The sequence below is a fragment of the Plutella xylostella genome, chromosome 17, assembly GCF_932276165.1.
Source record: "Plutella xylostella chromosome 17, ilPluXylo3.1, whole genome shotgun sequence".
In the NCBI taxonomy this organism is placed as follows: domain Eukaryota; kingdom Metazoa; phylum Arthropoda; class Insecta; order Lepidoptera; family Plutellidae; genus Plutella; species Plutella xylostella.
The window spans coordinates 3,282,974-3,310,163 of record NC_063997.1 but is presented as its reverse complement, the minus strand read 5'-3'; the positions used below and the strand labels follow the sequence as shown (position 1 = coordinate 3,310,163).

Sequence of the window (27,190 nt, the reverse complement as noted above, 5' to 3'; positions counted from 1 at the left end):
ACAACAGATTTCAGTATCTTCAATGGTTTCCAAATACAAACTAGTGTAAATATTCATGGCCTCAAAAGGCAGTTGTTATATTACTGAAATCTGATTTAAGGTAAGCGTACCACCTTTTGGCATCTTACGCAACGGACGCATCGCATTCAGTATTCTTTGTATAGAAATTAACATAAGTGCGTCCACTTCATCGGCATTGCCGACGCCGTCTCTTCATACATTGATGAAAATCTGTTTGGTCCGATACGTACGATACCGTTAGGTAGAAGCTTACTTTCATGAACAGGCAAGGCCGTACGTCACACTTGAAGAAAGACATATTGAGTGCCCGGACGTTCCCGTTATTTTTTATATATTTACAAACATTACAACATGAGATTTTGTATCCTAAAGAGCCGTCTCGGGAACGCGAGTGTCATACATATTTGACTAATCTATACAAACACAGGCATACCAATATCCGCCACTCATACCGCCTAGTGCAGCTATACATTTCATACGTTCACGTATTTATATACATTGGCAGTACAGCCAAACAGTAAAGATATCTATCACTAAAATTAGAGTTATAATACCTAAAATCGTGCTGTAAATACCTGCATCACAACATTTTAGTTTTGAATCTAATCATATCCATACGAATTTTGTTTCTAATAAGTAAAAAAACTTTGTTGGTATACCTATAGAATGGTTGATTTAAAAGTGATATCTTTACTGGACTATGTGTAGTTATAATAAACGAGCCATACAGAAATGTAATGATATGACATATACTCATTATGATGGAATGCTGAGCTTCTCAAGCCATATAAGGTTTATTATAAGTAGACATAGTTATTTATGAAAAAGTTTCCTAAAGACAATGCAAAAATAGCGTTCGAATTAGCCGATTTGCCAATCGTCAATAGAAAATTATCTAATGTTTATCTTATTTACATTTAACATGATAGGCTTAAGACTCCATGACAGATTAGTATATAAACAAGATAAACACCTGTCTAAAAATTGATTTAAACTAAAATTAAAATATATTTATCATTTATATTATAGCTCGTCATACGTCAGGATTGCTAGAAAAAGAAATACATCATAAAATATGCCTCCCTTACTACCATAGTTGCCATATAATACACAAGTTGTTCCAAAAAGGGTATAAAACTGATGGTTTACACCGTTTTTGATTCAAATATGTAAAACTTGACATTACAAACAAATTATTTCTATTAATAGAAATCCTAAAAGATGGAATTCACAAATGCTTCTTATATTGTATTATAAGTAAAACATTTGCTAAACAACGTACAATGTCTACATTTTTTGTCTATTTTTTTATTTGAAATTCACATTAATGTGGGACCAGGCGGCGGAAATGAGAACTAAGCTGATTTAATCACTGAATCTGGTTTATTTTAGTTACAACATCTTTTATAAAATAATTTATGTTTGAGCACAACTGCATTTTGTAAATCCTCCATTCATCCCGTCAAACTTCCTTTCATAGACAATCGATGCTTTCTTCCTTTCTTCACACACTCTGTTCATCCAAATAATAATAAATGATAATGCTCCATTCCTACAACTCGGCCATCCTGCTTACATGCTGCCCTCAGCATGTGCATTTAAACCAACTTAAATGATTAACCCCTTAACTAATAAACATAAACAAATACGGCATTACACCTTAACTAATAATAATAATAAACAAATACGGCATTACAACTTAAAACACACACATTCGTCATCATTCGTTCATCATCACTTTTATCTTTCTTTCTCCCAATATCACTTCCTTTCTTTTCTTCTTTCTTGTCTTCTTTCTTTTCATCTTCTTTTCTTTCTTTCCTTTCATCTTTTTAATCTCGTGTATCGATTCTCTTCTTATTTTTAATCTCTCGTTTGTCACTCGCCTTCTTATCCTTCTTCGCCTCGGTACTACTTGATTTCTAAACTTTTTCACCTTCCTTGTCTTTCTCCTTGTCACCGGCACCAGAGGACTAGAATATGCTGAGTAACGTTCTTCAATGATACTCTCCCTCAACCATTCTACTACTTCTTCCTCCGCTAACTTCTGTTCCATCGATGATATACGCGTCAACCGCTGTACTACAGGGATATCATAAATGAGATTGATCGTCATATCAATTGGTGCATCTTTCATTATCTTCATATCATCGTCGCTTTTTACAATATGGGAATCACAATCCGTATCGTCTTCACTAAGGTTAACGTCGCTTCCGCTATCTATCAACTTACATACAGGTTTTTCGCAAAAAAAAATCTGTTTCTCCTTTTCATTCTGAAATCTTTGTTTGTTTTCAATGTCTTGGAAGCAACTGTTTTTGTTTGACATTTCTGGGCTGTCACTCAGTTCTTTTTCACCTGAATTGCATCTATGGCTGTCATTTTCTTCTTCTGGGTATCTATGCTCGTGCATTTCCTTGCTATTTAATTCATCAGGAAATTCATTTTGTAAGGCGGCATTTAGTTCCTCGAATGTTTTGTACGTCTCCTCCGATCTCAGCCACAACTGAGCCGTACCAACGAGCGATTGTCGAGCTACAATGAGTTTCTGCCGGGCACTCCATCCAAATATTTCGGCATTATCTTCAATATCGGCGGCCCACTTCGCCGAAGAATATGTCTTATCTTCTCCACTGAATTTTGTAATTCCGCAGAATTTGTCGTTGGACACCATGCTACCAAGCATCGCGTTACTTCTTCCGTCGTTTCTTGTTTGCGTCGTCATTTTTCGTCTTCGTCTTCAAATATTTAGTGACTAGCGACCAACTTTGTCACCAATCACTTTTTCCAATTTATTTCGTCGTATTTTCGTCTTCGTCTTTAATGGCCGTCGTCGTCCTGTGTGCTCATCACGCGTCGTTTTTTTCTCATTTCCACGCTCGATCCCGGACGAGCCCCCAAAATTGTGGGACCAGGCGGCGGAAATGAGAACTAAGCTGATTTAATCACTGAATCTGGTTTATTTTAGTTACAACATCTTTTATAAAATAATTTATGTTTGAGCACAACTGCATTTTGTAAATCCTCCATTCATCCCGTCAAACTTCCTTTCATAGACAATCGATGCTTTCTTCCTTTCTTCACACACTCTGTTCATCCAAATAATAATAAATGATAATGCTCCATTCCTACATTAATACTTTTATTTTTTATATTTTTCAGTATTTTTGTATGTTTTTTTGTTGTGCGGCTTGAAAACCATCAAATCACATAAATATGTATGTATTTACTCACTAGTTACATTCAAAGATTTTATATATTTCCAATTATCGCAGAGTTTTTTTATGGTATAAAGGGATTTTGTGATAATATCAATTGAATAGCTATGAATTTAAATATCACAGAGGTTACGAATCTAATTAGAATTGAAGATTTTAAAAATACTATAAATTTTGAAACTGCGTAATGGGCTTTCCATATTACTTATTTACAAAAATATTTATGAATTTACATAAAACAAAAAGAGGGGTTCGCCACATTTCTGTTTTTGTAACATATTTATCATTTCAAATTGTTTTTTTACACACCATTGTTCAATACATAATTAATACGACGCTGTTCTGTATTTATGTACAAACAATGATTAATTGTTCACTCCTTGGTTTCTAAACATTTATGTATGAGGATAAAAAAATAGAACTTGATTAGGCGTGAGGTCCACAAGTATCTAAATACGATTCGTTCTCTATTTCAAATCAGCCCGTCATATTAGGTATATTATATGAGAAATACAAATACATGGGAAAATATATTATCTCTCAATCGAAATAGGTAATATACTGAATTTCACACAAAACCAGCCAGTAACACTGAATGAACGAACCAATCATTTCGCTCATTCGCAAATCGAACGACCGAACGTAACGCGCCAACAAAGAGTCTAGAAACCAAGGAGTTCACAGTGCGTAGAGTCGTCTAATGGTCCCCAGTGTCAGCTGTCCTCATGGGAGGGAAGTGGCGCGGGTCGCGGAGGTCGAACGAGCCCCGCGGAGGGGACCCCTCCAGGGCTGCGCCTATCTCGCGGTCACGGAGAGAATCTGCAGGGGAAATGCTGGTGAGAGAGGGTAGAGGTGTGGCCCTACAATGCGGAAGGGAGTTGTGATTTGACGATAGTTGAGCGAAAAACATAGAATGAGAATGTAGGGCTGTTTTCTGGCTTTCCCAAGTTACCTCTTTTATAATCACAAACCAGCAGCCTGCCTAGCTTATGTGGTTTGTGATTGTAACATACTTAAATTGATTTCTCTGTAATAAATTATTGATTCGAAGGGCCATTATAAATTCATAGTTAAGTATCAATTCACAACTCCCTTTCAGCTATCCCAAATAGAATGGTTAGTATTGGAACAGCCTTGGTAGCATTGTTTGTAGGACATTTTAAAAATAACAAATAATAAATGTACATAAATAGTATGAAATGAATGTAGATGTGCAGATAAGTTTGTATATTTAATTATTTATAAAGAGAAAAACTAAAACCTACAACACTAAGATGTTGAAATAACACTCGAAAATAAAAGGTAACAGCGATCGGTCGAACGTCGACCAAATTATTGATTAAAAAACTTAAAAAGAGGCTGCAATATAGGTAGTTTGTTTACAACTAAAATACAACCCAATAATGTTTACTGTGATCACAATGCCGAAAACTTCGAAAACAAATTAATACATTGATTGAATAGGGTAAGTTTCCATGGTATGCAAAACAAAATTATATTTAAGTAGTCCGTACTTTTCAAAATGAAAAATAGCAGACACGTATTTTTATTTTTTTTATTAAACTACTTTACACTGTAGATAAAGATCATTAATGTTTAGTGGTGGAGCCAATGACGTCGCACCTTCTAACAATTCATACATTCTGATAGGTGCCGACTGTCGATACGTGGCTCATATTTTTATCATCTCAACAAAGCGGACTGAAAATTAAAATTTATGAAACTATCCTATTGTTTATAAGGACTAAATAATAAAAAAAAATCAACGTTCGATCGATGGGGCAGGAGGCGGAGAGGCGAATCCCAGAATTGTTAAGATCCCTTCACAATTTAATATTACCCATGAGAAATGACCAATTTACAAAATGTGATGTAAGACAAAGCTAAATAATAATAAAAAAAAGCTCTGCAATATTGCATATGAGACAAAGCTTCTTTGCGGTAAACGGATAAAACAAGTTATTACAAAGAATGTTTTAATATTTATAAAGAAGCACATTCACAAGATTTTCTGTTTTTGTTAACTTTCCCAATAATAAACGTCACAAACACAAAAATATTATGAAATGGTGGTGGATGCAAGTTAAATTCATTCAACATTTCTTTTCATGAAGAATGTCTGTAGGTAGGTATGCAAAAAAATAACTTTATGAGTTTTCTAAAGCGTCTGACTGTCTTTTTCTTAAAACTGCAATTTGATTAATATTACCGGTAAATTTTGACTAATGTGAAACCTGGAAAATATAAAATATTGATCGGTTCATATTACTTCATATACGTTTAATTAATTTCTTAACGCAGGATAACAATGAGTACCTCTATGATTTTTATGTGCACTTTTACCAATCGCATCCACCAACGCATCTCACCAATTCTTTTTTCATTTCGCTTACCTCGTCCCTCGCGCCCCGCCGCCCCGCGCTCCTATTGGTCCGCGCCTGGCTCACACCATAGACACGTTATATACAAACTCTTTACAATCAACCAATCGCAATACATAGGTCTCAATGTTGCCAACTTAAAAGCCGCAATACAAATGTCTCAATGTTGCCAACTTAAAGCGGAAGCGGACGAACGAGCTACAGAGCTAGTCGTCGGGGAGGGAAGGGGTATAAAAGGGAGTGACTCGGCTATAATAGTGTCAGTAGAGTTTTAATAGTGAGCGCGTTAAGATATCGGTCCCCGGCTCGTACTTACGTGTTTTGGTGGAGCTGACCGGATGCCATACAATTATATAGTTTCAAGGATAGAGTTTGTTAATCTTGTTAATAATATGTACCAGAAAAAAAGCTATTTTGATGATTTGAATGGCGTCCGGTTTGCCCATTTTGGAGTAGACAGAAATGGCACGACCACAGGCGATGAGCGGAGCCGCTCTTCCATCTCAAGGTTAAAAGGTAAATGCGGGACTTTGAGCAAATTTTTAAGAATTTAAATACTACATACCTACAATACAGTGTGTTTAGTTAAACATAATGTTAAAGATCTCGTAGAGTCTACTACATTATTCTAATAGTTAAATTACTAGGTACTAAAAAGCAGAAATACATCTACACAATAAAGTTTAGAATCAGAAGAATGCCTATTTGCACGTTAGAATGCAGTTTGCTAATGCACAGTTATACTATCTATTTGTGAATCTTTGTACTACTTTTACAAGAGTTATGCACAGTGTACCCCTATTTTGCATCGCTTTACCTCGATTATGTATCTTTTTACCCCGATTGTGTATCATTGTACCTCAATAGTGCCCAGTTATACCCCAATTGTGCACCATTTTTCCCCAAACGTCTGCCAATTTATACCAGAATTGTGCGCCATTTTACCCCAACTGCACCCACTTTAAACTTTTACCCCGGAAAAACTGCAGTAATTTGGTCAAAGTCCCCCATTGCCTCAACCCTATGGGCGGCGCGTATACCTGTGAGGTCCTTGGGCCGGCCGCTGAGCGCCAGCGCGTAGCTCGCCCCGGGCCCCGGCGACGCTGCGTCAACACAACCGTTAGCGGGCAGCGGGATGTACGCGCGAGCACGATTTTACCCCTAGTTTGAACGATTGTACCCTTAATGTGCACATTTCCCCCCAATCTAAACGATTGCTCGTTTGTTCCCCAAATAAAACATATTATGTACGCCCAATGTGCATAATTGCACGATTGTGTGCACGTTTGTACTGCTTATAGGAAATTTTGTATTAATTGATATGGGCACTGAACCCCATAGATTTTAATATTTAGATTAGAATTTTTACCCCCAATTTTAGGTACATTAGATACAAAAAAAAATATTTTGAATCAAAACCTACTATATTTTCATCCTGACTATGTGTTTGGTCTGAGTTGTCTTGCAACTATTATAGCATAGCTTGACATACACTACAATAAGTTTGAAACATTCCACGTACATCCCCCTGCCCAGTGCCCACCATACATTTTCAAGATTAACATCTGTCTATACTTATTTACTTACGCTCACATAAAATAATAAAGTGCCGTTGCGATTTTTCTGATTCCTATTAAATTTAGCCATAATAATATGAATAAAAAAAAACTTGATATCTTGACAGCACTTTACTAAACCATAAAATATCGCAAAAGCACAGTACGGGCCGGGATTCGAACCGCGGCTGACAAAATATACAACATTATAATTATATATAATATAAAATAATATACTTGTATTACAAATTTACAAGTGTCTAAACAGATTTTATCTAATTTCAAAACAACGACATGGTAAAATACTTATCAAATCTGTTTAAAACACTGTAAATTATACGGAATAATCACTTTTCACAAGTAAATATTAATATAAATAATAAATATGCAACCTAATGGTCAACATATTTTTTTTGAATGAATCGTGTAGCAGCTTGCAGTGAGTAAAGGCATTATGTGTTACTATACGTATGATATAAAATAAATCAAATAAATAATGATATTTAACAAAATAAGTGTCGTAACATACTAGGAGTTAAGGAGTCGTGAGGATGTGTGGTGACGTGGTAAATGGGAGAAAGAGAAAAGAGATCAGTGGAGTGAAAGGGACAGATGATGTCCGGCTATGACGTCATCGCACCGAGCATAGGCAAGGGCTATCGGTCGAACCGTGTTTATGTTTGGCAAAAACTTTCAAGTTTAAATTAAATTAAAAATACAAATTAAAGAAAATCTAGGTATGACATGATTTGGAGCAGAGAATATGAAGCTTTAATTTTAAACGTGTCAATGATGATTAGATAATTAGTATTTTATACTTATTTTCTGTACTCCAAAACAAAATAAACTGCAGCTTAAATTGATAAGAAATAATGGAATGAATAGTGAAACGTTGACGTTACACCAGCTATAATCTGGCATGCATAGCAAAGTAATGTTTAAAGATTTTACTTTAATTCTGACATCTGACATGCTTGATAAGGTTTTAAAGAATACTTTATGATATTTATGTTTCACTTTATTTTGAATACTTATACTTAATTAACATTTGCGCTAAACTTATGTATCATCTCCCCTTCACTCAATCTTTTTTACCCAACTATTTCTGTATTTACATCTAAGATAAAAAAGATACATAAGTTTGACGCAAAATATCATCAACACATTTCATAAACGGTACACATCTGACGCTTGTTTTTTCATCATAAATACGAATAAAAATTCCATCTTCTGAATAAAAACCTAACCTCAAAATCCCGCCATAAAATCTTTAAAAAACAAACGTCAAACGCGCACCACAGACAAGACAATAATCTAAAGCTCGTCCACACTCTCGTCACTCACCTTCCTGCGCGGTATTGTCGCGGGGCAGCAGCGAGTGCGTTCGGAGCAGGGTGCAGTCGCCGCCCTCGACAGGGTCTAACGCGAACATGTAGAGGTCGCCGGCAGAGGTCGCTACGACGAGCCGCGGGGATTTGCCGGTCGCGCTGTGGGGTGGAGAGATATAGGTAGTTAATTAGGTTAGGTTCTAATCTTGAAAATTATAAATGTAGAATTTAATTGTCAGGTAAAAAGTGTCATTGTTCGGCCATTATCTATATCTCGCATCCGCCATTTTGAATTTTATGCCATCGTTTATGATTTACTTCGCTTCAGCGATGCTAAAGACTAAACAAGGCCGTTTTTCTGTATGCCACGCATTTATGCAAAAGCAAAATTGTAAAAGTTTCCAACCCGAGTGTGGTATACCAAAACAATGGCGTGAAATTCAAAATGGCGGATGCGGGACACATGCAGTCGAACTATAAAGTCCTGACTGACAATGAAGAGTGCGATTATGCTTAGATTTTTATATAATTGTCAGGTATTTACTTACTTATACATAATATATTTTAAAAAAATATCTTTTTAACTGATTTGTCCTTTAAAATAATAGATCGCTTAACTACGGTCTTTAACAATTAGTTAGGAGCCACTTCCGTTTTCAGGACTTTATAGTTGGACTGTAGGTAACTATAAAGAAGATAATTTCTAAATCTAAATCTTAATTAAGGCCCTACGCGTATGTACTCACGCAGTAATAGCGCACTGGACACGGGGGGCGGGCGCGGGCAGGCGGGCGGCGGCGCGCGCGCGGCCCTGCGCCAGCACGGCGCCCACGCTGGTCTAGTGTATAGTAGATGTACTCACGCAGGCATAGCTTTATCATAAACACAGCTGACTAGGACTTTTCCGACGAATCATTTTTGTCTAGTACAAACGACACGATTTTTTCACAGATTGTTCCACTCGAGAGAGCCAGGTGCATGTACTTACACCCCCACAGAGAATAGAATAGAATAGTACTCACGCTGTAATAGCGCACTGCACGCGGGGGGCGGGCGCGGGCAGGCGGGCGGCGGCGCGCGCGCGGCCCTGCGCCAGCACGGCGCCCACGCTGGGCAGCAGCCCGGCGCCCGCCGCCGCCACGGACGACAGCCAGCCGGACCAGCTCGCCGTGTCGGGCGCGTCGTCGGTGGGCGCGGAGGTGGGCTCTTCCGATTCCTGGGGAGGAGATTAGAAGTTAAGAATTCGTTGCATAAGTTCAAAATGATGAATGAGTCAATAAAGAACCAAACGGGTCTAAACGGAGGCTTGGCTTGGGTACTGGCGGAGTTTCATCATCAGCCAATAATCATCCACTGCTGGACATAGGCTTCTGCCAAGGAGCGCCACAACACTCGGTCCTCAGCCGTCCGTCTGGCGGAGTTTAAGATGAAACAAATGCTTGGACTTAAGTTAGCGCAGTAGAGGGGGAATATTGTTCCAGCACTTTGTCGCCTCGTACTTAACGCTGCCTCGGAAGGCTGCAGTTCTACTCTGTGACAAACTGGCAATACAATAGTTGGCGTGTAGCATCTTGCCGCATCCCGGCTTAATAAAACCAATAGCCTCGTATAAAAGATAGGGGCGCATGACGCGCACGCGCTGAACGCCAGGCACGATATGGCAACGCAGCGCTTCATGTCCTGTACACTACATTGCACACCCTGTATATAATACCTGCAGTCGGAACACGTGCACGGTCTCGGTGTTGCTGGCGGCCGCGAGCCACAGCCCGCACGATATGGCAACGCAGCGCTTCATGTCCTGTACACTACATTGCACACCCTGTATATAATACCTGCAGTCGGAACACGTGCACGGTCTCGGTGTTGCTGGCGGCCGCGAGCCACAGCCCGCACGCGCTGAACGCCAGGCACGATATGGCAACGCAGCGCTTCATGCCGCGGCGCAGCTCGAACAGTCTGGAATTGGGGATAAATGTGATGTTAGAGGCAGTGGAAAAAAGATATAAGGGGTCATGGACACATACACAGGTCAGAGAAATAAGTGAGACATTTCGTGTTATTTTACCCTGTTGACCTTTGCAAGCAGGTGAATTGGGTATCGCAGTAATGAAAGTTTTTATTTAGCGGCTAATCCGTAGTGAAAAGATTAGCCCGCCCGTTAGCCCGTCAGATCAGTTATCGCTGACTGCCCGGAATCCAGTGGACTTATACTAGGTACAGCAGATCCCCGATGCTCCTTTCGCGCTTCCTGATGTGCGTTATGAACACGCTATCACGCAGGGTGATTTCAAGCAATGTAGTACGGGGCGCTATTAAGATGTGTCAAAAGTTCTCCGTCGCGCTCGCTCTTGAGGCACAGTACAGTATACAGTGTACAGTATACACACTGACCGGGTGCGCTCGGGCACGCTGAACACTCGTATGACGGTGCCGCGCTCGCTGGCCGTGGCGAGCCGCTTGCCGCACTGCGACCACGCCAGCGCCGCTATCGGCGCCTCGTGCGCGCTGATCACGCAGGATGCGTTCTGGAATTAAACGATTGGAATTGTTAATCAAGCTTTGAGCTGAGGAAGGTTCCCCGACTGTGATGTTGTCTGTCATTCGTTAGGATTCAATAGTACAGTGACACCGAATTTATACCTACTTATGAGCGTTCAGATTCTCCAGACTTTTAAAGAGCCTTTGCGGAGGGAAAATGGGCCAGAAATTCATAATAAATAGGGATGAAATCAGAAAACGTGATGCATTGAGTTGCTTAGCTTCGACTCTAAGCCAGTGTGAATTGTACCTTTGGTACACTTCATAACTATCCTATTTATAGAAAACTCTGGTATGTAGGGCGTTATGAGATGTAGGTAGACCATGAGGCATTATGACTCACATATTATTGTTATAATACCCAGTACATAGTAAATCAAAAGAAACCAGTACAAAAATCTAGAATTGAAATACAAAAAATAAAGCATGTTTAATAAGTTCAATTCATTAGTTTGAGCCAACTGAATAAACATTAACAACGTATGAATATGCATTTTGCGACGCATTATGCTGTGTAAACGGCTGAATAAAACGTACAATTTCCTATTAGGTATAATGTACAACTTACAAATGACATTACCACGCATTCTGGGGCGATTTTTTTGAGCTCGCAATGTGAAGGCCTCAGAATGTGCTCGACATTTCGTAGTACGAAAATAACTTTGAATGCTATTATTCTAGTTATTCCAGTCATGCATAGTTCTTTCAAAACTGTAGTTACGTACCTTTGCCCAAATCCTGACCTCTCTTCGCATATCAAAGGATTAAAGGCACACATTTTGATTTACCTAACCTTGAGCGGTGGAGGCAAACAGGATCGGGCTCTAGACGGCGTTCCATTCAACGCGAGGTGCTATCTGACGCACTCCAAACCCTCACTTATTATACCTATACAGGGCGTTTCAAAAAGGGTAAGTATGCTAATCCAAAACATATGTGCAGCTTTATTTTCGGGCTTAGATATAACATGCTGCACATGTAGGTTTCGGCTTAGTATACCCTTTTTGCAACACCCTGTATAGTGAAACATCCGCTCGGTGTAACTCACCAGATGAACGGCGTCGAAGATCTGTACTTCACCCTGCGCAGCCGAGCCCGGGTACGCGAGTAGGCAGCGGTCGGCGCAGGGCGACAGGGCGCAGATGCCGCGCGGGTTGGGCGGCGTGTCGCGGATCGTGTGTAGGATCTTCATGTCGCGGATGTTGTGGATGTGAAGGGACTCTTCGAGGCATACTACTAGACGCTGTGGAAGGTGGGGGTTAAAGTCAAATCATTTTAATCGTAGTATAATTTTACAGGTCAGACCCCTACCACGATTCGATAGAACTGAATTTGCTAAAGTTCATAAAGCCTACATAAGATTCAAGTTAAAAAAAAAACTGCAGGTTATAGACGTATTTTATTGAAATAATAGATATGCTTATATAATATTATAATAATAGGGTTATGCTAAAACAAAGAGCAAAGAATTACAATCGCTATTGAAACGCCGAGTATTTCTGAATAACAGCCCCCATTAAAACAGAAAAATCCCTATGACTCACCAGTCACCGCCATTTTAATTGATTTTATGCACCTTGCGTTGGTATAGTTATATGGGCGACCAAATTAACGATACAGTAAAAACGAATTTAAAAATAAGTTGACAACAGTAAATCCGTATTGTAGGTATAACACGATCAGATAAAGAAAGAAATGAGAGTAGAAAGGAGAAGACGAGTGTTGTATCTGTGCCCCACTCGGGCGAGACATAATCAGTGTGGCTGCCATTTTTTTTTAAACAGGTGGTGGTTTCCTTTTTTTTTTACTTTATTTAGTACAAAAGTGGTACAGGAAGCGGTAAGAGGGTGACTCCATGATCAATGTTAACCACCACTTCTCTTCAATAAGACTCCTCGAGTCACACCCTGTCGGCTTACCATTTTATTGGGCTATTAGCCTAAGTTCACTTATATATACTTTATTTATCAAGAATTTAATAAGTAATCATATTTTTGATCACCCTATATACTCACCGATCGGTTCAGTTTGACGGCGAGGATGGTATTGCTGTAGCTGTAGTTGCATATCTCGGTGCCCTTCTTGTAGTGGCACACGATCAGTTTCCTGGAAACGAAGAGCACACAGTCACATAACGGTGTGGGCTGATGAGCCTGGGGGGCTAGCATAGCGCGCGCGATAATAGCTGCGTGATATGACGTGTTTGCACTCACACAAACGGAGCTGTAAAATATATTTTCACCGTGAGCAGCTTTCCTATTAAGATACATACTTATTTGGAAGTATCTGCTGTTTTTCGCTATAAAAAATATAATATACCTAGCTCAAATAACTTTATATCGATTTTACTTCCGAAATGGGATTCTGGAGTAACAGCAGTTGCAGCAGACGTGTACTTATATTTTATGCAAACGGCTATTTTCGTAGTTTTACAGAGGTATGATATTAATATAGGAACCTGCCCTGCTTCTCTGGCTACTAATATTACATAACAAGTCCTGAGTGTTTATTTTATGTTATGAACGGTGTGTTCCGTTACATCTGCAGAATAAGCACAGTAGGTGCATGTAGCTATAGCTATACCGATGATACCAACACGATCGAATTGCATCAAAAAACCACCTACAGTCAAGTGCAAATAAAAACATAAGACTATTAACCCACTGTCTATGTTTTAAGCACTATATCCTTTAAGAGGACTTTATAAATCCTAATCAAGAACAGTGTCACTAGAGCTGGACTAGGGTTTGTGACCGTCAAGCCCTACTGACTTTGTTGTAAAATAGTACGAAATGCTAAACCAATAAAGATGTCAGCGTCGCGTGAGTCCAATCGGCCATTAAACAACGCTATTGAACGTGTAAAAGTAGCACGTGTAAACTGTTTACGATTTAACCGACTTGGCATAAAACATGGTCTTATCTATTCGATGTGTTCGCAAGTGTCTGCCCACGCGTGTAAAACGATAATGATTCAAGGATTTACTGTCGAAAATTCGGCACACGTTTGGAAAAAAGTATTACATTATTTGAAGAACATCAAAAGTAATATCTGCAAAGCTAATCTGACTGGCCAATCCTTTCAACACGGTTACAAACCTTAGTCAATAGCTTTAGTGTTTGTCACCAACTGGCTAAGAAGAAGCACATTCATAAGCTAACGTAGGTTGACTTTTGGATATAGGCCTTTGACAAGTTGCCCCGTAGATGTCCTTTGCCAGCCTTCCTCATTCATTTTATTACCCAGCAGTTGAAGAACTGAAAAACGTCGGTCTAGCGGACGTCCCACGCTGAGATAATTTTAAAAGACGAAAGATAAAGTCAACCAAACCCAGACATAATAAAAGTATATAAAATCCTGATTGTTAACCTTTACACAATTTATTAAAACAAGTTTGACGGAGTTCATTGAATGAAGCCACCGCTATATGTTTTTGTTTACATGAAAGCAATCTAAGTTTGTTGAACTCTGTTTCGTCCAGTTTGGATTAAAATAAAATAAAAGTTGAAATTTAATTAGGATAGTACAACAATTCTCTAACGACTAACTGTTGTCAGTTGGATTTTTCAAATGTAATTTGGACTAGGTTTACTCTAAATGGTATCCAGTGGGATCCGGGATAAGGTGAATGCAGCATGTTTAATTTATTTTTATTACAAATGTAATTTTATAATTACTGTCAAAGCAAGTGAGCAATATATTTAAATACGTTTAAATGTTTGGTGCATGTCACACGAGTTATCATACTAATACAGTATGATGATAACAAGAGACAAAAGACGACCTCACACTATCAAAGGATCAGCATGCGATCATCACCCATCCCTCCAGCTGAGCGTCTATACGGCCACTCTATTGTAAACACGTAGTACACGCCTCGCGACCGTGTAGCCGTGCGCCTGTGTGGGTGAGTGACCCACATCGACACGGCGATAAGTGATTGTGGTGACGTCACAATCACTAGACGCGATGAATGCTAAATGCGCACGAGCCCTCCGCCAGTGGAAGTGCCGCATTCGTAGGCGTTTCCTCGAGTTCAAGACTTCCATATCCATTATGTGCCGAAAATAAATTTACCATCTCAATATGATGTAGTCCATAGCATATCTTTGATAATTTCCGATCGGTATGAGGGCTAGACTAGCTTATTGAAAATAGTAATTAAGTATAACTATTGTTTTATAGCGAATCAATTAATTATTTTGCTAGTTGTGTGACCTCTTTTGGCTTACAATACCGATTTTGCAACAGCTCCCATGTAGGTATAAAGTGTGGTGTAAGGACGTAGGTAGCGCCAAAACCATATTACCTTGAACTGTTTACATTTAACAGACTAGAACACAGATTTCCTCAACCTAACCTAGGAACCTAGCAAGCAATCAATTACAATTGAGGTTGAATTGAGGAAACTACTAAGAATATGGACACTCACTATATGTACACCTCGTGTAAGTGTTATAAAATATAAGCAAAGAACGATCACAATCTAAACGTAAATAATAACTGTATCATAATCTTGTTACTACGCATATTATTGTTAGGGACGCTATAAACACTACGCAACTATTTAATGTGTTATTTTTCACCATGTCGCTAAAATAAAAGTAAACAGTAGGTATTTTTATCCACTAATAGTTGTTATTTATTTCATGTTAACTAAACACACACGTGCTCTTTTCATTAACAAATAGAAATAACAAAACAAAGTTTTAATACTGTACGTATCTCTACAATGTAAGTTAGACTGTATAAAAACATTTAATATTAATATTTGGACTAGTAAACGTAGACGATCGAAAAAAAATAGTTGACTCACTATAACTTTGCTGAACTTAATCTGACTAGATATATTTATAAAGAAATCAAGAGAGCAGCGAGACATCAACGAACGACGACGCGTGTTTTGAAACTATACAAGGCCAGAACGCAGAGGGTGGGACTGCTCACGTATAGTTTCAAATTAAAATGGTGCCATGATTTACTTGAAAGTATACAACCAAGGCCATTACGCACTAATCGCGTATATTTTCAAGTAAGTTTGACCAAAATTATGGCTTGAAAATATACTGCAGCAGTTACCACTGTGTACTAATCGTGTATATTTTCAAGTGCCACGCGGCAATGCGGCAAATGTTTGCATCTTTTCATTCGCTCGAGCGCATGCAGTTTTTCCTTCCTCACCACACTAAAATTACGCTGGCACAGTCTTTGCTGCTTCCCATCCTCGACTACGCAGATGTAAGCTATCTCGATTTAACTGAAGAGCTACTTAGTAAACTCGAACGTCTCCAAAATTTATGTATCCGTTTTATTTTTGGATTACGTAAATATGATCATATTTCAGAGTATCGTGCTCAACTAAAGTGGCTCCCAATTCGCCTTCGAAGGAATATTTTTATTTTATTTTATTTTATTTATTTGGGAAAACAAACAGTCTTACATTGTATAGTAGGTATTGTAAGTATATATGTAAAATTATGTTAGTTAAACATAAGACCCACAGCGTTATCCACAGATAGGTAAACAGTATAAAAAATATATGCGTGCGTTGTGCAGACGCCGACACGACAACTGTTACGCAGTACTGTATAGGTACATGTAAAGTGCTAAACTCGACACGTGCCGACGACTACACACTACTTACTACTAACATGCAACGTGTCGTACAGTATTTTTTTAAACATAGGCTTGGAATAACTAAATATATCAATATCAGAAAACATACTATTAAAGTTATTGACCAGTCTGCGTAAAGGGACGCGCTCGCCAGCGTTCGTGCGGCAAGTGCCGGGCGCGAACAGCTGGCGAACGCGCACCTCACGTCGATGTACTGTTCTAGGTACTAGATAGGCAATTTGGCTAGTTAAGTCAATACAGTCAAAGAAATTGTGACATAAACCGTACAGAATCATGGCTCCAAAGACTGTTCGCCTAGATTTTAGTGTGGGCAAGTTGTATCTCGATAGTAATTGATCATATGAAAGATATGCGCGGAAGCACCCTCTCAATGCTATCTGTATATTTATTATAGAAAGGATCCCAGACAGTGACGGCATACTCCAGTTGAGGGCGTATTAGACCTTTATATAAGTAGAGGTATGTGGAGGTAGGTACTTTTAAAATCCGTACACGCCCTTAGCACGAAGCCGCACATCTGTACAGCCTTATTTATTATTTTTCCTATGTGGAGATCAAGGTGAAGTTTTGTGTCAAGAGTAACTCCAAGTGTTTAGGCACGTAAAGTTCAGTTTTGTTTAACGAGGATTGATGAAATAGAAATACGTCTTATAGGTGTCACTCTTTATTTGCTACTGAATTTGCTTATAACTTGGTACAGTTAAAAAGGTGTTCGACATTCCGCCCACCAAAACGAAATGTTTTCAACAAATTTCTACGATATTAATGGACTGTAACATTATTTGAATCTAACATACTTAATCACTCTCAACTAAACCAAATTAAATACATGCAAATTACAAAAAAATACTTTACATTAGAAAGCATTGAAAAACTACATAGTCCACCGCCCACCATGATCTAACAGTTTTCTGAATTAGGTAACAATATTAATTTAGATAAGGGCCTCTTCACTTCTGTTTGTCCCTTGCATTGTACAGTTACAACTCGAACTAGATTGTCTGCTCCGGGGTGGACATTTTTTATGATTCCTAGAAGCCATTTTGTAGGTGGTAAATCATCTTGTTTTATAACAACAATATCTCCGATTTTAGGCGCCGGTACTCTCTCTTGCCATTTGTATCTTTGCTGCAATGTGTTTAAATATTCATTTTGCCATCGACGCCAGAAATCTTGAGTCATTCTTTGAATTAATTGCCATCTGGTCAATAGGTTGACATTTTTGTCTTCATAGTTCATATCTGGGACAGTGATCAGGGGCTCTCCAATAAGAAAATGTCCAGGTGTGAGGGGTGTCAGGGTATCTAGTGTATTGTCCAGTTGACACAGAGGACGCGAATTCAGACATGCCTCTATCTGTGCCAGTAAAGTTGCCATCTCTTCATAGGTCAACTTTGTATCACCATTCACTCTGGTAAGATGTCTTTTCGCTGACTGGACTCCGGCCTCCCAGAGTCCTCCGTAGTTTGGCATTCTCGGTGGTATGAAATGCCAAGTTGTGCCATCATTAGCCAGTAGTTCAGCGACTTGCGTACTCATGTTAGCCTTGCCCTCTTCGAACAGCACCTTCAACTCTTTAGCACTGCCGACAAAATTGGTCCCGTTGTCGCTCCATAGATGAGCGCAATGTCCTCGCCTCGCCACGAAACGGCGGTATGCACTCATGAATCCTTGGGCTGTTAAGTCCGTAACAGCTTCAAGATGTATAGCTCGTGTTGCCATGCATACAAACAAGCATATGTATGCCTTCATGGTTTTCTGACCACGACCCTTTGACATTCTTATATGTACCGGACCAGCATAATCTACGCCACTGTTCAAAAATGCTCTGTGGGGGCGTACTCTTACTGCAGGCAGCTGTCCCATAAGCTGTTTTCTTACTTTAGCCTTGTCAATTATGCAGGTTTTGCAGCTACGTACGTGGTTTCTCACTGCTGCTTTCAAGCCAATAATCCAGTATCTACTGCGGATGTATGTCATCATCAATAGGTTGCCACCATGGAGTGTCTTAATGTGTGCTTCTCTCATTATCAGATTTGTAATGTGTACACCTTTGGGGATGATTATTGGGTGTTTAGCCGTTTCTGCTATCTCAGCGTTTTGTAAACGTCCTCCAACTTTCATTATGCCATTCTTATCTAAGAACGGTGAAAGTGTGATCAACGAGCTCTTGTTTCTAACCTTTCCCATCTTCTTTAGGTCTTCTATGTCTTTTCCATATACTTCATTCTGATAATATCTTATACATGCTTGCAATATATCTTCCATTTCATCTGCTGTTATGTTTACATCTTTGTTTTCCTTTCCCTTTGGCTTCGCAAATCTCTTACATAAAGCGAGCACTCTCTTCATTCTAGTTATATTGGAAAATCTTTCCCAAATTGGACTTTCTTCTTCGTGTGTCTTGTCTTGTCTTGTATAAAATGAACTCTTTTCTTCTAAATCTGTAGCAGGTACTGTATTTGTAACATATTCTATGTCGTTTGACTTTAGCCATTCAGGCCCGTTCCACCAAATTTTGTAATCAGGTATGTCAGCTGCTCTGATACCACGACTAGCGATGTCTGCTGGATTTTCATTTGTTGTAATATGTCTCCATCTTTCATTGTCTATAATTCTTAGGATCTCTGCGACTCTATTCGCGACAAATGTTTTCCAGCGATTCGGATGAGCTTGGAGCCACGCTAGTACAACCATGGAATCGGTGTATGCAAATATGTTGCCTTGTGACACTTCTAATAATTGTGACACATCAGCTATCTGTTCAGACAACATCACAGCAGCACATAGTTCCAATCTTGGAATTGATAGTTGTTTTATAGGAGCCACCTTCGTTCGGGATGCTATCATCGTGACATGTATGACGTCATGTTCATCAACCACTCTGAGGTAAGTTACTGCAGCATATGCTGAGCTGGATGCATCAGCGAACCCGTGGATCTGGATTTCTTTACAGCGAGGAGTTGTTTGCAGCCAACGTGGGATTTCGATCATTCGCAGGTCAGTAAGATCTTCTCTGTATTTTAGCCATTCTTCACACAAGTCAACGGGCAGTTCATCATCCCAACTGAGATTGCTAAGCCACAATCTTTGTATCATTATCTTGGCTGTGATGACGACTGGTGAAACCCAACCGAATGGATCAAATAGACGAGCAATATCTGAGAGAATGGATCTCTTCGTTATTGGATGGGGTGCATCAGGTAAGTTGACTGTGACATTGAAGTTGTCATTCTTTCTATCCCATGTCAGACCAAGAATTCTTATAACTTTGTCAAGCTTTATTTCTATTGTGTCTTTCGTATCATCTCCTTCTTTCAGAAATTTGAGTAATTCTTCTTCATTACTTGACCACTTCTGCATTATGAATCCTCCCTTTCTCAATATCTCCTTAATATTTTGGCATAACTGTTTTGCTTCTTCGACATCATCATGTCCTGTCATTAGATCATCCATGTAGAAGCAATTCTTTATAGCATTCTTCGCAGCTGTGTATTCTGGATGTTCGTGACCTTCATCATCAGCTAGTTGGTTCAATGTACGTACTGCAAGGTATGGGGCTGCAGCCGTACCAAATGTGACTCTCCTGAGTTTGTAGCTTTCTATATCTTTATCTGGGTTGTCTCTCCACACAATGCATTGTAAATTTGTGAAATCATCTGCAGTCTTCACCATTCTGTACATTTTCACTATATCGCCCACTACGCAAACCTTGTGTTTTCTCCAACTTATAATGAGGCTGCGCAGGTCAGGTTGTAATACTGGTCCAACCATCATGGTTTCATTCAACGATTGTCCATTGGATCCCTTAGCTGAGGCATCAAATACCACTCGGACCTTGGTTGTATCTTTATCATCTCTGATTACTGCGTGGTGTGGTAAGTATATTAGTTTGTTGTCTTCTTCAATTTCAATCTTTTTCATATGATTCATGTCAATATACTCGTCTATCACTTTCTTGTATTGGTCTTTCAGGTTCTTGTTTCTCTCAAGTTTTCTCTCTAATTGTATAAATCTTTTGATTGCTTGTTGTTTTGTGTCTCCTACCGTTTGTATTGTTTCTTCTATTGTTTGTTTTAATGGTAGGTGCACAATGTATCTACCGTCTTCATCTCTCTTTGTTGTATTTTTGTATATTGTTTCACACTCTTCTTCTTCTTTTGTCAGGATCTTCTTTTTGTTGTATAAGTCTGTTTCTATTTCCCAAAACTGTCTCAATAAATCATTGTTTTCTCTTACTAATAAACTTGTTATTTTGGGTTGTGTTTCTTGTGTATTGTTTGTTCTTCCTGATAATATCCACCCAAGACACGTCTTTTGTGCTATAAGTCCATCTTGTAATCTGACTAATCCTTCTTCTATGATGCTTGAAAATATGTCAGCACCGAGTAGTATGTCAATTTTACCCGGTACGTGGCATGTAGGATCAGCCAACTTCAGTGATTTCAGTTCAGGCCAGTTTATGTCAACTTTCTTTGCTGGAAGCGTAGATGATATCGTTTTCAGAACGTAGGCATCGACAGGGATGGGCAGTTTGGATTCAGATAACACTGACAGACTGACTTTGTGCTTGAGTTCATGTTTTCTTTCTCCCACACCAGATACTGTGCCATTGATTTTTGTTTTCTTAAGTCCCAACAACTCTGAGGCTCGTGCTGTCACAAAGGAAGCCTCTGAACCTTGATCGATGAGCGCACGGAAGACGTGTGACTCTCCAGAACTTGATACCACGTCTATCAGTGCTGTAGCTAACAAAACTGTTCTGTTAGTTGTTTCTTCTCTTGAGTAGTGTGACGTAATGTTTTTATCTGTATCTTCTTGACTTTCAGTTGTCTCTGTTCTACTTGGTGTGTTGTTGTTTTCTATATTTGTTTTATTTTCTTTATGTAGCAGTGAGTGATGTTTTCTTCTACAAATTCTACAAGACGTTCTTTGTTTGCACCGGAACACAGTGTGGTTTGGAATGAGGCAGTTGAAGCACAAGTTACTTTTCTGTACGAATTGATGTCTATCTTCAACTGTCAGTTTAGAGAACTCTTTACAATTGTACAGGTAGTGGGTTCCGTTGCAGAAGGTACATAAAACTTGCGTGTTTGATTTTATATTGTCGCAGCGAGCGTTACTCTCTTCTTTGTGATTTGTCATAACGTGGAATGATTTGTGTGGGGTCACTCTATCTTTTGTTGTTGTTTGTGACGTAGGAGCGATCATTTCCAATGTTCGGAATTTTGATTGAAGAAACTTTTGTAATTGATTCCATTTGGGGAGCTCATCAGTGTTTTCGCTATAAGCATGCTCCTCCCACTCTTTGTGTGTTTGCATGTCTAACTTCTGAACCACTAGAAACACTATCATCGGGTCCCAGGAGTCTGTTTTTACACTAAGGTTCTCAAGGCTATTTAAACACTCAGTGGTCGTATCCATCAGTGATTTGATATAGGGCGCAGACTGATTAACGATCTTCTTTTGATTAAATAATCGTTTAAGAAGTGATGTTGTTACTAATCTTTTGTTTCCGTAACGACCCTTCAGCATATCCCACGCTTGTTGATAGTTACTCTCGGTTATGTTGATGTGACGTAATAATGATTCCGCTTCCCCCGATACACTAGTCTTCAAATAATGCAACTTCTGTACGTTAGATAAAGAAGTGCTGTTGTGTACGAGAGATGTAAACAAATCTTCAAAAGTCGGAAATTCATCATATTTGCCCGAGAAACACGGTATTTGTATTCTAGGTAACTTCACACAGGATAATGCTAAGTCTGAAGTATCCATGGAGGGCTGCTCAGGTTGTTTCTTCGCCTGTTCTAATTTGTTCAACAAGTCTAACAGGTCCGCCTTGATGCACAGGTAAAGATCTTCATATGTGAAATATTCTTCATTAAGGAAGTACGGTAATATGCCGCGTTGTTCCCGTGGTGTGATCTTCGTTAGACTTTGATTAGCCTCATTGAATGTCTTCCAATAATCTTCAATACATTGTAAACGCGCCTTAATGTATCCCTGAGTAAGTCTCACCTTAGGACATTTCCCTAGGTTAGTCTGAGTTTTAGTTAACATAGCCGCAACATCCTCCAATGTAGTTAAATAACTCGCTTGTTCCGGAGTTGGAGGCATTTTTATTTATTTTATGCAAACACAACACTTTTAGAATAATATTCAACACGTTATAAACACGTAATGTAAATTGTTTTGATTAAAATAGCACAGTTTTATTCACTTGCAATGTCTCTTATCGCATTGGAATGCGGTCCTTTTGTTCTCGCTCGCCGGCCGTCTATTCAATTCGTCGTAAACAAAATATTAATCCGGTTCGATGTAGGCCATATGTTTAGGCACGTAAAGTTCAGTTTTGTTTAACGAGGATTGATGAAATAGAAATACGTCTTATAGGTGTCACTCTTTATTTGCTACTGAATTTGCTTATAACTTGGTACAGTTAAAAAGGTGTTCGACACCAAGGTCCCGCAGGGTATCAACTTTCTTAAGAGGAGTATTGCATAAAGCGTACTTAAATGATATGGTTTTTCTTTTTTTTGTGAAAGTTATTGTGTTACATTTGGATAGATTTAAGTGCAGTTTATTATCAATACAGTAATTACTAAAGCGATCTAAATCAGCTTGGAATAGTCATATTTTAACTGTATTGTACAATGTTCTTAATAATCCTGCTGCTCCCCACTACTTACGGTGCAAGTTCACCTACTTGTGCTCCCACGGCCGTGCTTTGCGATCACAGGAGAATAAGATGCTGAGTGTACCGTCACATAATAGTGCCACCTACAGTAATTCATTCGCGATTAAAGCGGTGAATCTATGGAATGCATTGCCTATGGATGTAAGATTGTCATCATCACCTAACGCATTTAAAAACAATTTGAAAAAATATTACTTTACGACCTTAGGTTGGTAGAAATTTACTATAATATTTATGTATGTTTATATTTTATTATTTATTTATTATGTATGTAAATATATATTATTATCTGGATATATATTGTTAATTTTGTAAATATATATTTTATTATAGACGTGTAATAGGTATAGTTAATTCTAATTAAATTCTATAAGATGTTATGTGTAAATATTAGGTTATATTACTTTTGTATGCAAACATAAATTTAGTTATTAAGAGTTTAGACACTTGTCTCCTTACCTTCAGGGTTGACTGGAAGAGATCGCGTTTAGGCGATAAGTCCGCCCTTGTATACTAGGTAGTTAAGTTTATTTCTCTTCATCTTTTATTGTAACTAAGTATGTATTTTGTATACAATAAAGTGTTAAAAAAAAAATAAAAAAAAAATGCGACCACTTGAAAGTATACGTGATTAGTTACCAGGTAGTAGGTTTTTATAATTAATACTCATAGATAGATAGGGTAGGCTCCCCAAAACTTGATGAAAAATATTTATTTATTTATTTAATACTTTATTGCACAAATATAACATAAGTGTACAAAAGGTGGACTTAATGCTAAAAGCATTTTCTACCAGCCAACCTACAGGAGGTCTCTAATAGGTCTATAGAGTAATATACTCACGAGCAATCAATAAGTCGAAGTTGCAAAATGTCAACACCAAATTAATTTTAAGAGCTTACATTATATTATTCAACCGACGACCGAATGGCGTAGTGGTTAGTGACCCTGACTACCGAGCCGATGGTCCCGGGTTCGATTCCCGGCTGGGGCAGATATTTGTTTAAAGACAGATATTTGTTCTCGGGTCTTGGATGTGCCCGTAAAATGGCAATAGGCTCGCCCCCTATTACATTGGGACTAACATAACACTCTGGCGAAAAGTGGGTGCAGCAATGCACCTCTGCCTACCCCGCAAGGGAGTACATTAGTACAAGGCGTGAGTGCGTGTGTGTGATTATATTCAACCGATAACTACCAATCAAAGGTTGGTTGGTAGAAATTGCTTTTTAACAATAAGTCCGCCGATGTTTTAAAATGCTTCTGTGTAAAATTTGTTTTATGTGTGCAATAAAGTGTATATAAATAAATAAATAAATAAATTACCAAAACTTTTTCAAACATTTAATATAGAATTTGATCAAAATTTACGTTTTTAGTTGGTTATAATAATATTTTGATGCGCTGTTAATTGTACTTTAATATTTCCGACGGCGTCATTAAGCTAGTCTTTTCCGTTCAGGAGCTATCGCCACTGGAACTTTTCATTTCTCGTGAGTGTAGTAGGTATTACTCTTACTTCATATAAAAAATAAGATATTAGTATTCTTACTTGCAAGTATGATTGCTATAAATGTCAATTTATCAATCAAATTAGAGCTTGTTCATCTTTATTTAATAACATTCTATAGGTATGGCAGTCAGAATAAGTAAATTGTAGTCATGTGTACATTTACCGAAATAGTTAAGTAAAACAGAATCAGCATGTAGGTATAAATTATATGCGACAAGTACCTACGCCAAACAAGCAATGTGCGTAATAGCAATGTATATTTTCAAGCACAATTCAGTAAATCCCAACTTGAAAGTATACGCGATTAGTACGCACAAATCGTGTATATTTTCAAGGAAAATATTTATTTTTTTCACTTGAAACTATACAGTGCTAGTACACTATGGGTGCGTTCTGGCCTTGTATAGTTTCAAAACACGCAACGACGACCACAAAACGTTCCTTTATAAATAAGAAATATCTAGAGAACGTGAATTGAGTTTAGAGCTCATCATACTGTCCTATAGCAGAGCGAAACAGAGGTAGGTGATAGTAGACTCTACGGAGGTGTAACAGGAAGGAAAAACACAAGACTCTATCCTTTTCGTTAGAAGTTAATAAGACAATCAGCAGTGGTCCCGCAGGGTACTTCAATGCTCAATACTGACATGACAACTGCTCCTGTCTACCTTTTATCTCCATTAATGTGGCGTGACAGTTTCTTATCTTCTACGGATGTTTTTAAAACCAGTTCCCAGTTATCACTATCAGCGAAGTAGAACTAATACAGCTTTCTATCAAAACATCATAAGCTAGAAATGCCTTAATGATTTACTAACAAGCCAGTGATTAGCAGCCATCGTCTATTAATGGATGGATGGATGGATATACCTTATGGCCCGATAGCGCATTATCATTCACCTCTATCGTAGTGTAATGAACTTTTATAAATAAAAAAGCAAATGTCGTATGTTTAGAGGACGGTCATTTTTAGATAACACTAAATTTACATTGTAGTCTAACGATTAATTTTATAAGTCATCGCAAATTATGATATCCGTAAATTTAATCAGTCTAGTTTTTCCTTAGTTTTTCTCCCTTATGTATGGAGTACGTATAATACCAGGGCATTAGAAAAGCCCCGAAGGTCGTGAGAAGCCGTCACTACGTCTGCATCGACATTGCCAAGTTCACGGGGACCAGGAGACCAGAAATAGCCGCGTCGTCACCCAACAACAGTATACACGTACAAGAACACAAGTCCCTTCGACGCTGTCGAAATGCTGCCAACGAACAACTTTAAGACATGAAACGAACGTATATTTTTGCGGGACAGTTGTTGGCTGGTAAGATGTTGGTAGGGGACTTTTATTCTGAATGCATCTGTGCAATGCTAACGCCCTGTGTACTTTATTATGGGCATCGCAGCGTATTATTTGGGAGTTTGCGTAACTTCGGCAATACTATAACATATTCTATACTGTGGTGTACCTAGCCCATTACGTATGAATTCGGTATCTGAATTCGGTATATTAGCTATCAGCATAGGAACTCCTGGTTCAAATAACACTATCCTCGGTCTTGCCTCAGCTGACCAATAAAGCTGAGTTTTCTGTCCTCTCACCAGTTGGCGGTAGTGCAAGACTACTGTGCCGAGGGTCCCAGGTTTGATCCCCGGCCGGGGCAGATATTGATATGCTGTTAATACAGTTAATATAATATCTTCAGTGTCTTAAAAAAAGGGTTACCGAATTTCGATTTAAATTGAAAGCCGCCGTTATTTTTTAATGTGAGTAAACATAGGATTAGCGCAGCTTCTACAAATTCCAACTGTCCAGTTCTAAAATTATTGTTAGAAGGGCAAGTGGAAACAAGATGAATGTGAAAGATGATGACATTCTTTTGACTTTAACATTGAGATAGTTAGCATGATTTTAATTACATTTCTAATAATATGCTTCGTAAAGCATTATAAGACAATGACTATGACTTTGACTTTGACATTTAATTAAAGAAATAGTTTTCATTAAAATATACCTACAAAATTTTATTTCACATACACCTTGTCCCCTATATTACCGGGCCCAGAAAGCTAACAAAAAAAAACATTTCCTATTGTAAACAAGTGATATAATATCTATCACGCATTCACGCAATCTTGTAGATAAGACGCAGAGAACATAAACACTATTGCATGAAGACGTCAACAGTTGGGTGCGTAGAGGCGTAGAGTCGGCCCTCTGCCCAAGGTTGCCAGTTTGCATTCACTGCCACATTAAATTAGCTTTTGCTTGCGAGCTTTTAGCTTTTAAAACT

The 27,190-nt window shown here is 38.5% G+C and overlaps 2 protein-coding genes across 5 annotated transcripts in view; both read right to left on the bottom strand.

Annotated features, from left to right (window-relative positions):
* Positions 1-1,516: 1,516 nt before the first annotated feature.
* On the bottom strand, positions 1,517-3,154 carry LOC125489747. The gene is made up of 2 exons (XM_048626660.1): positions 2,254-3,154; positions 1,517-2,211 (listed from the first exon to the last, which is right to left on the bottom strand). Exons 1-2 carry the CDS (start codon positions 2,744-2,746, stop codon positions 1,742-1,744), a joined length of 963 nt encoding a protein of 320 aa, XP_048482617.1. The 5' UTR covers positions 2,747-3,154; the 3' UTR covers positions 1,517-1,741.
* A 39-nt stretch (positions 3,155-3,193) lies between these two features.
* The window catches only part of LOC105392156 (WD repeat domain phosphoinositide-interacting protein 2), a 31,114-nt gene continuing 7,117 nt past the window's right edge, over positions 3,194-27,190 (bottom strand). Inside the window, exons 3-11 of one of the 4 annotated variants that reach the window (XM_048626657.1) lie at positions 13,061-13,151; positions 12,094-12,288; positions 10,899-11,032; positions 10,340-10,463; positions 9,592-9,720; positions 9,251-9,315; positions 8,521-8,663; positions 6,661-6,723; positions 3,194-4,058 (exon numbers count right to left, since the gene is read on the bottom strand). In XM_048626657.1, coding sequence (XP_048482614.1) covers positions 3,937-4,058; positions 6,661-6,723; positions 8,521-8,663; positions 9,251-9,315; positions 9,592-9,720; positions 10,340-10,463; positions 10,899-11,032; positions 12,094-12,288; positions 13,061-13,151 — 1,066 coding nt within the window. In that variant the 3' untranslated portion in view covers positions 3,194-3,936. Of the gene's footprint in view, positions 4,059-5,632; positions 5,678-6,660; positions 6,724-8,520; positions 8,664-9,250; positions 9,316-9,526; positions 9,721-10,339; positions 10,464-10,898; positions 11,033-12,093; positions 12,289-13,060; positions 13,152-27,190 lie in introns of all 4 variants that reach the window. The other 3 variants (XM_048626656.1, XM_048626659.1, XM_048626658.1) reach the window with 3 other exon arrangements.

Coding starts and splice junctions, on each gene's coding strand:
- LOC125489747 (XM_048626660.1), bottom strand. CDS start 2,746: ATGACGACGCAAACAAGAAACGACGGAAGAAGTAACGCGATGCTTGGT. Junction 2,212..2,253: donor TTTTTGCGAAAAACCTGTAT/GTAAGTTGATAG, acceptor ACCTTAGTGAAG/ACGATACGGATTGTGATTCC.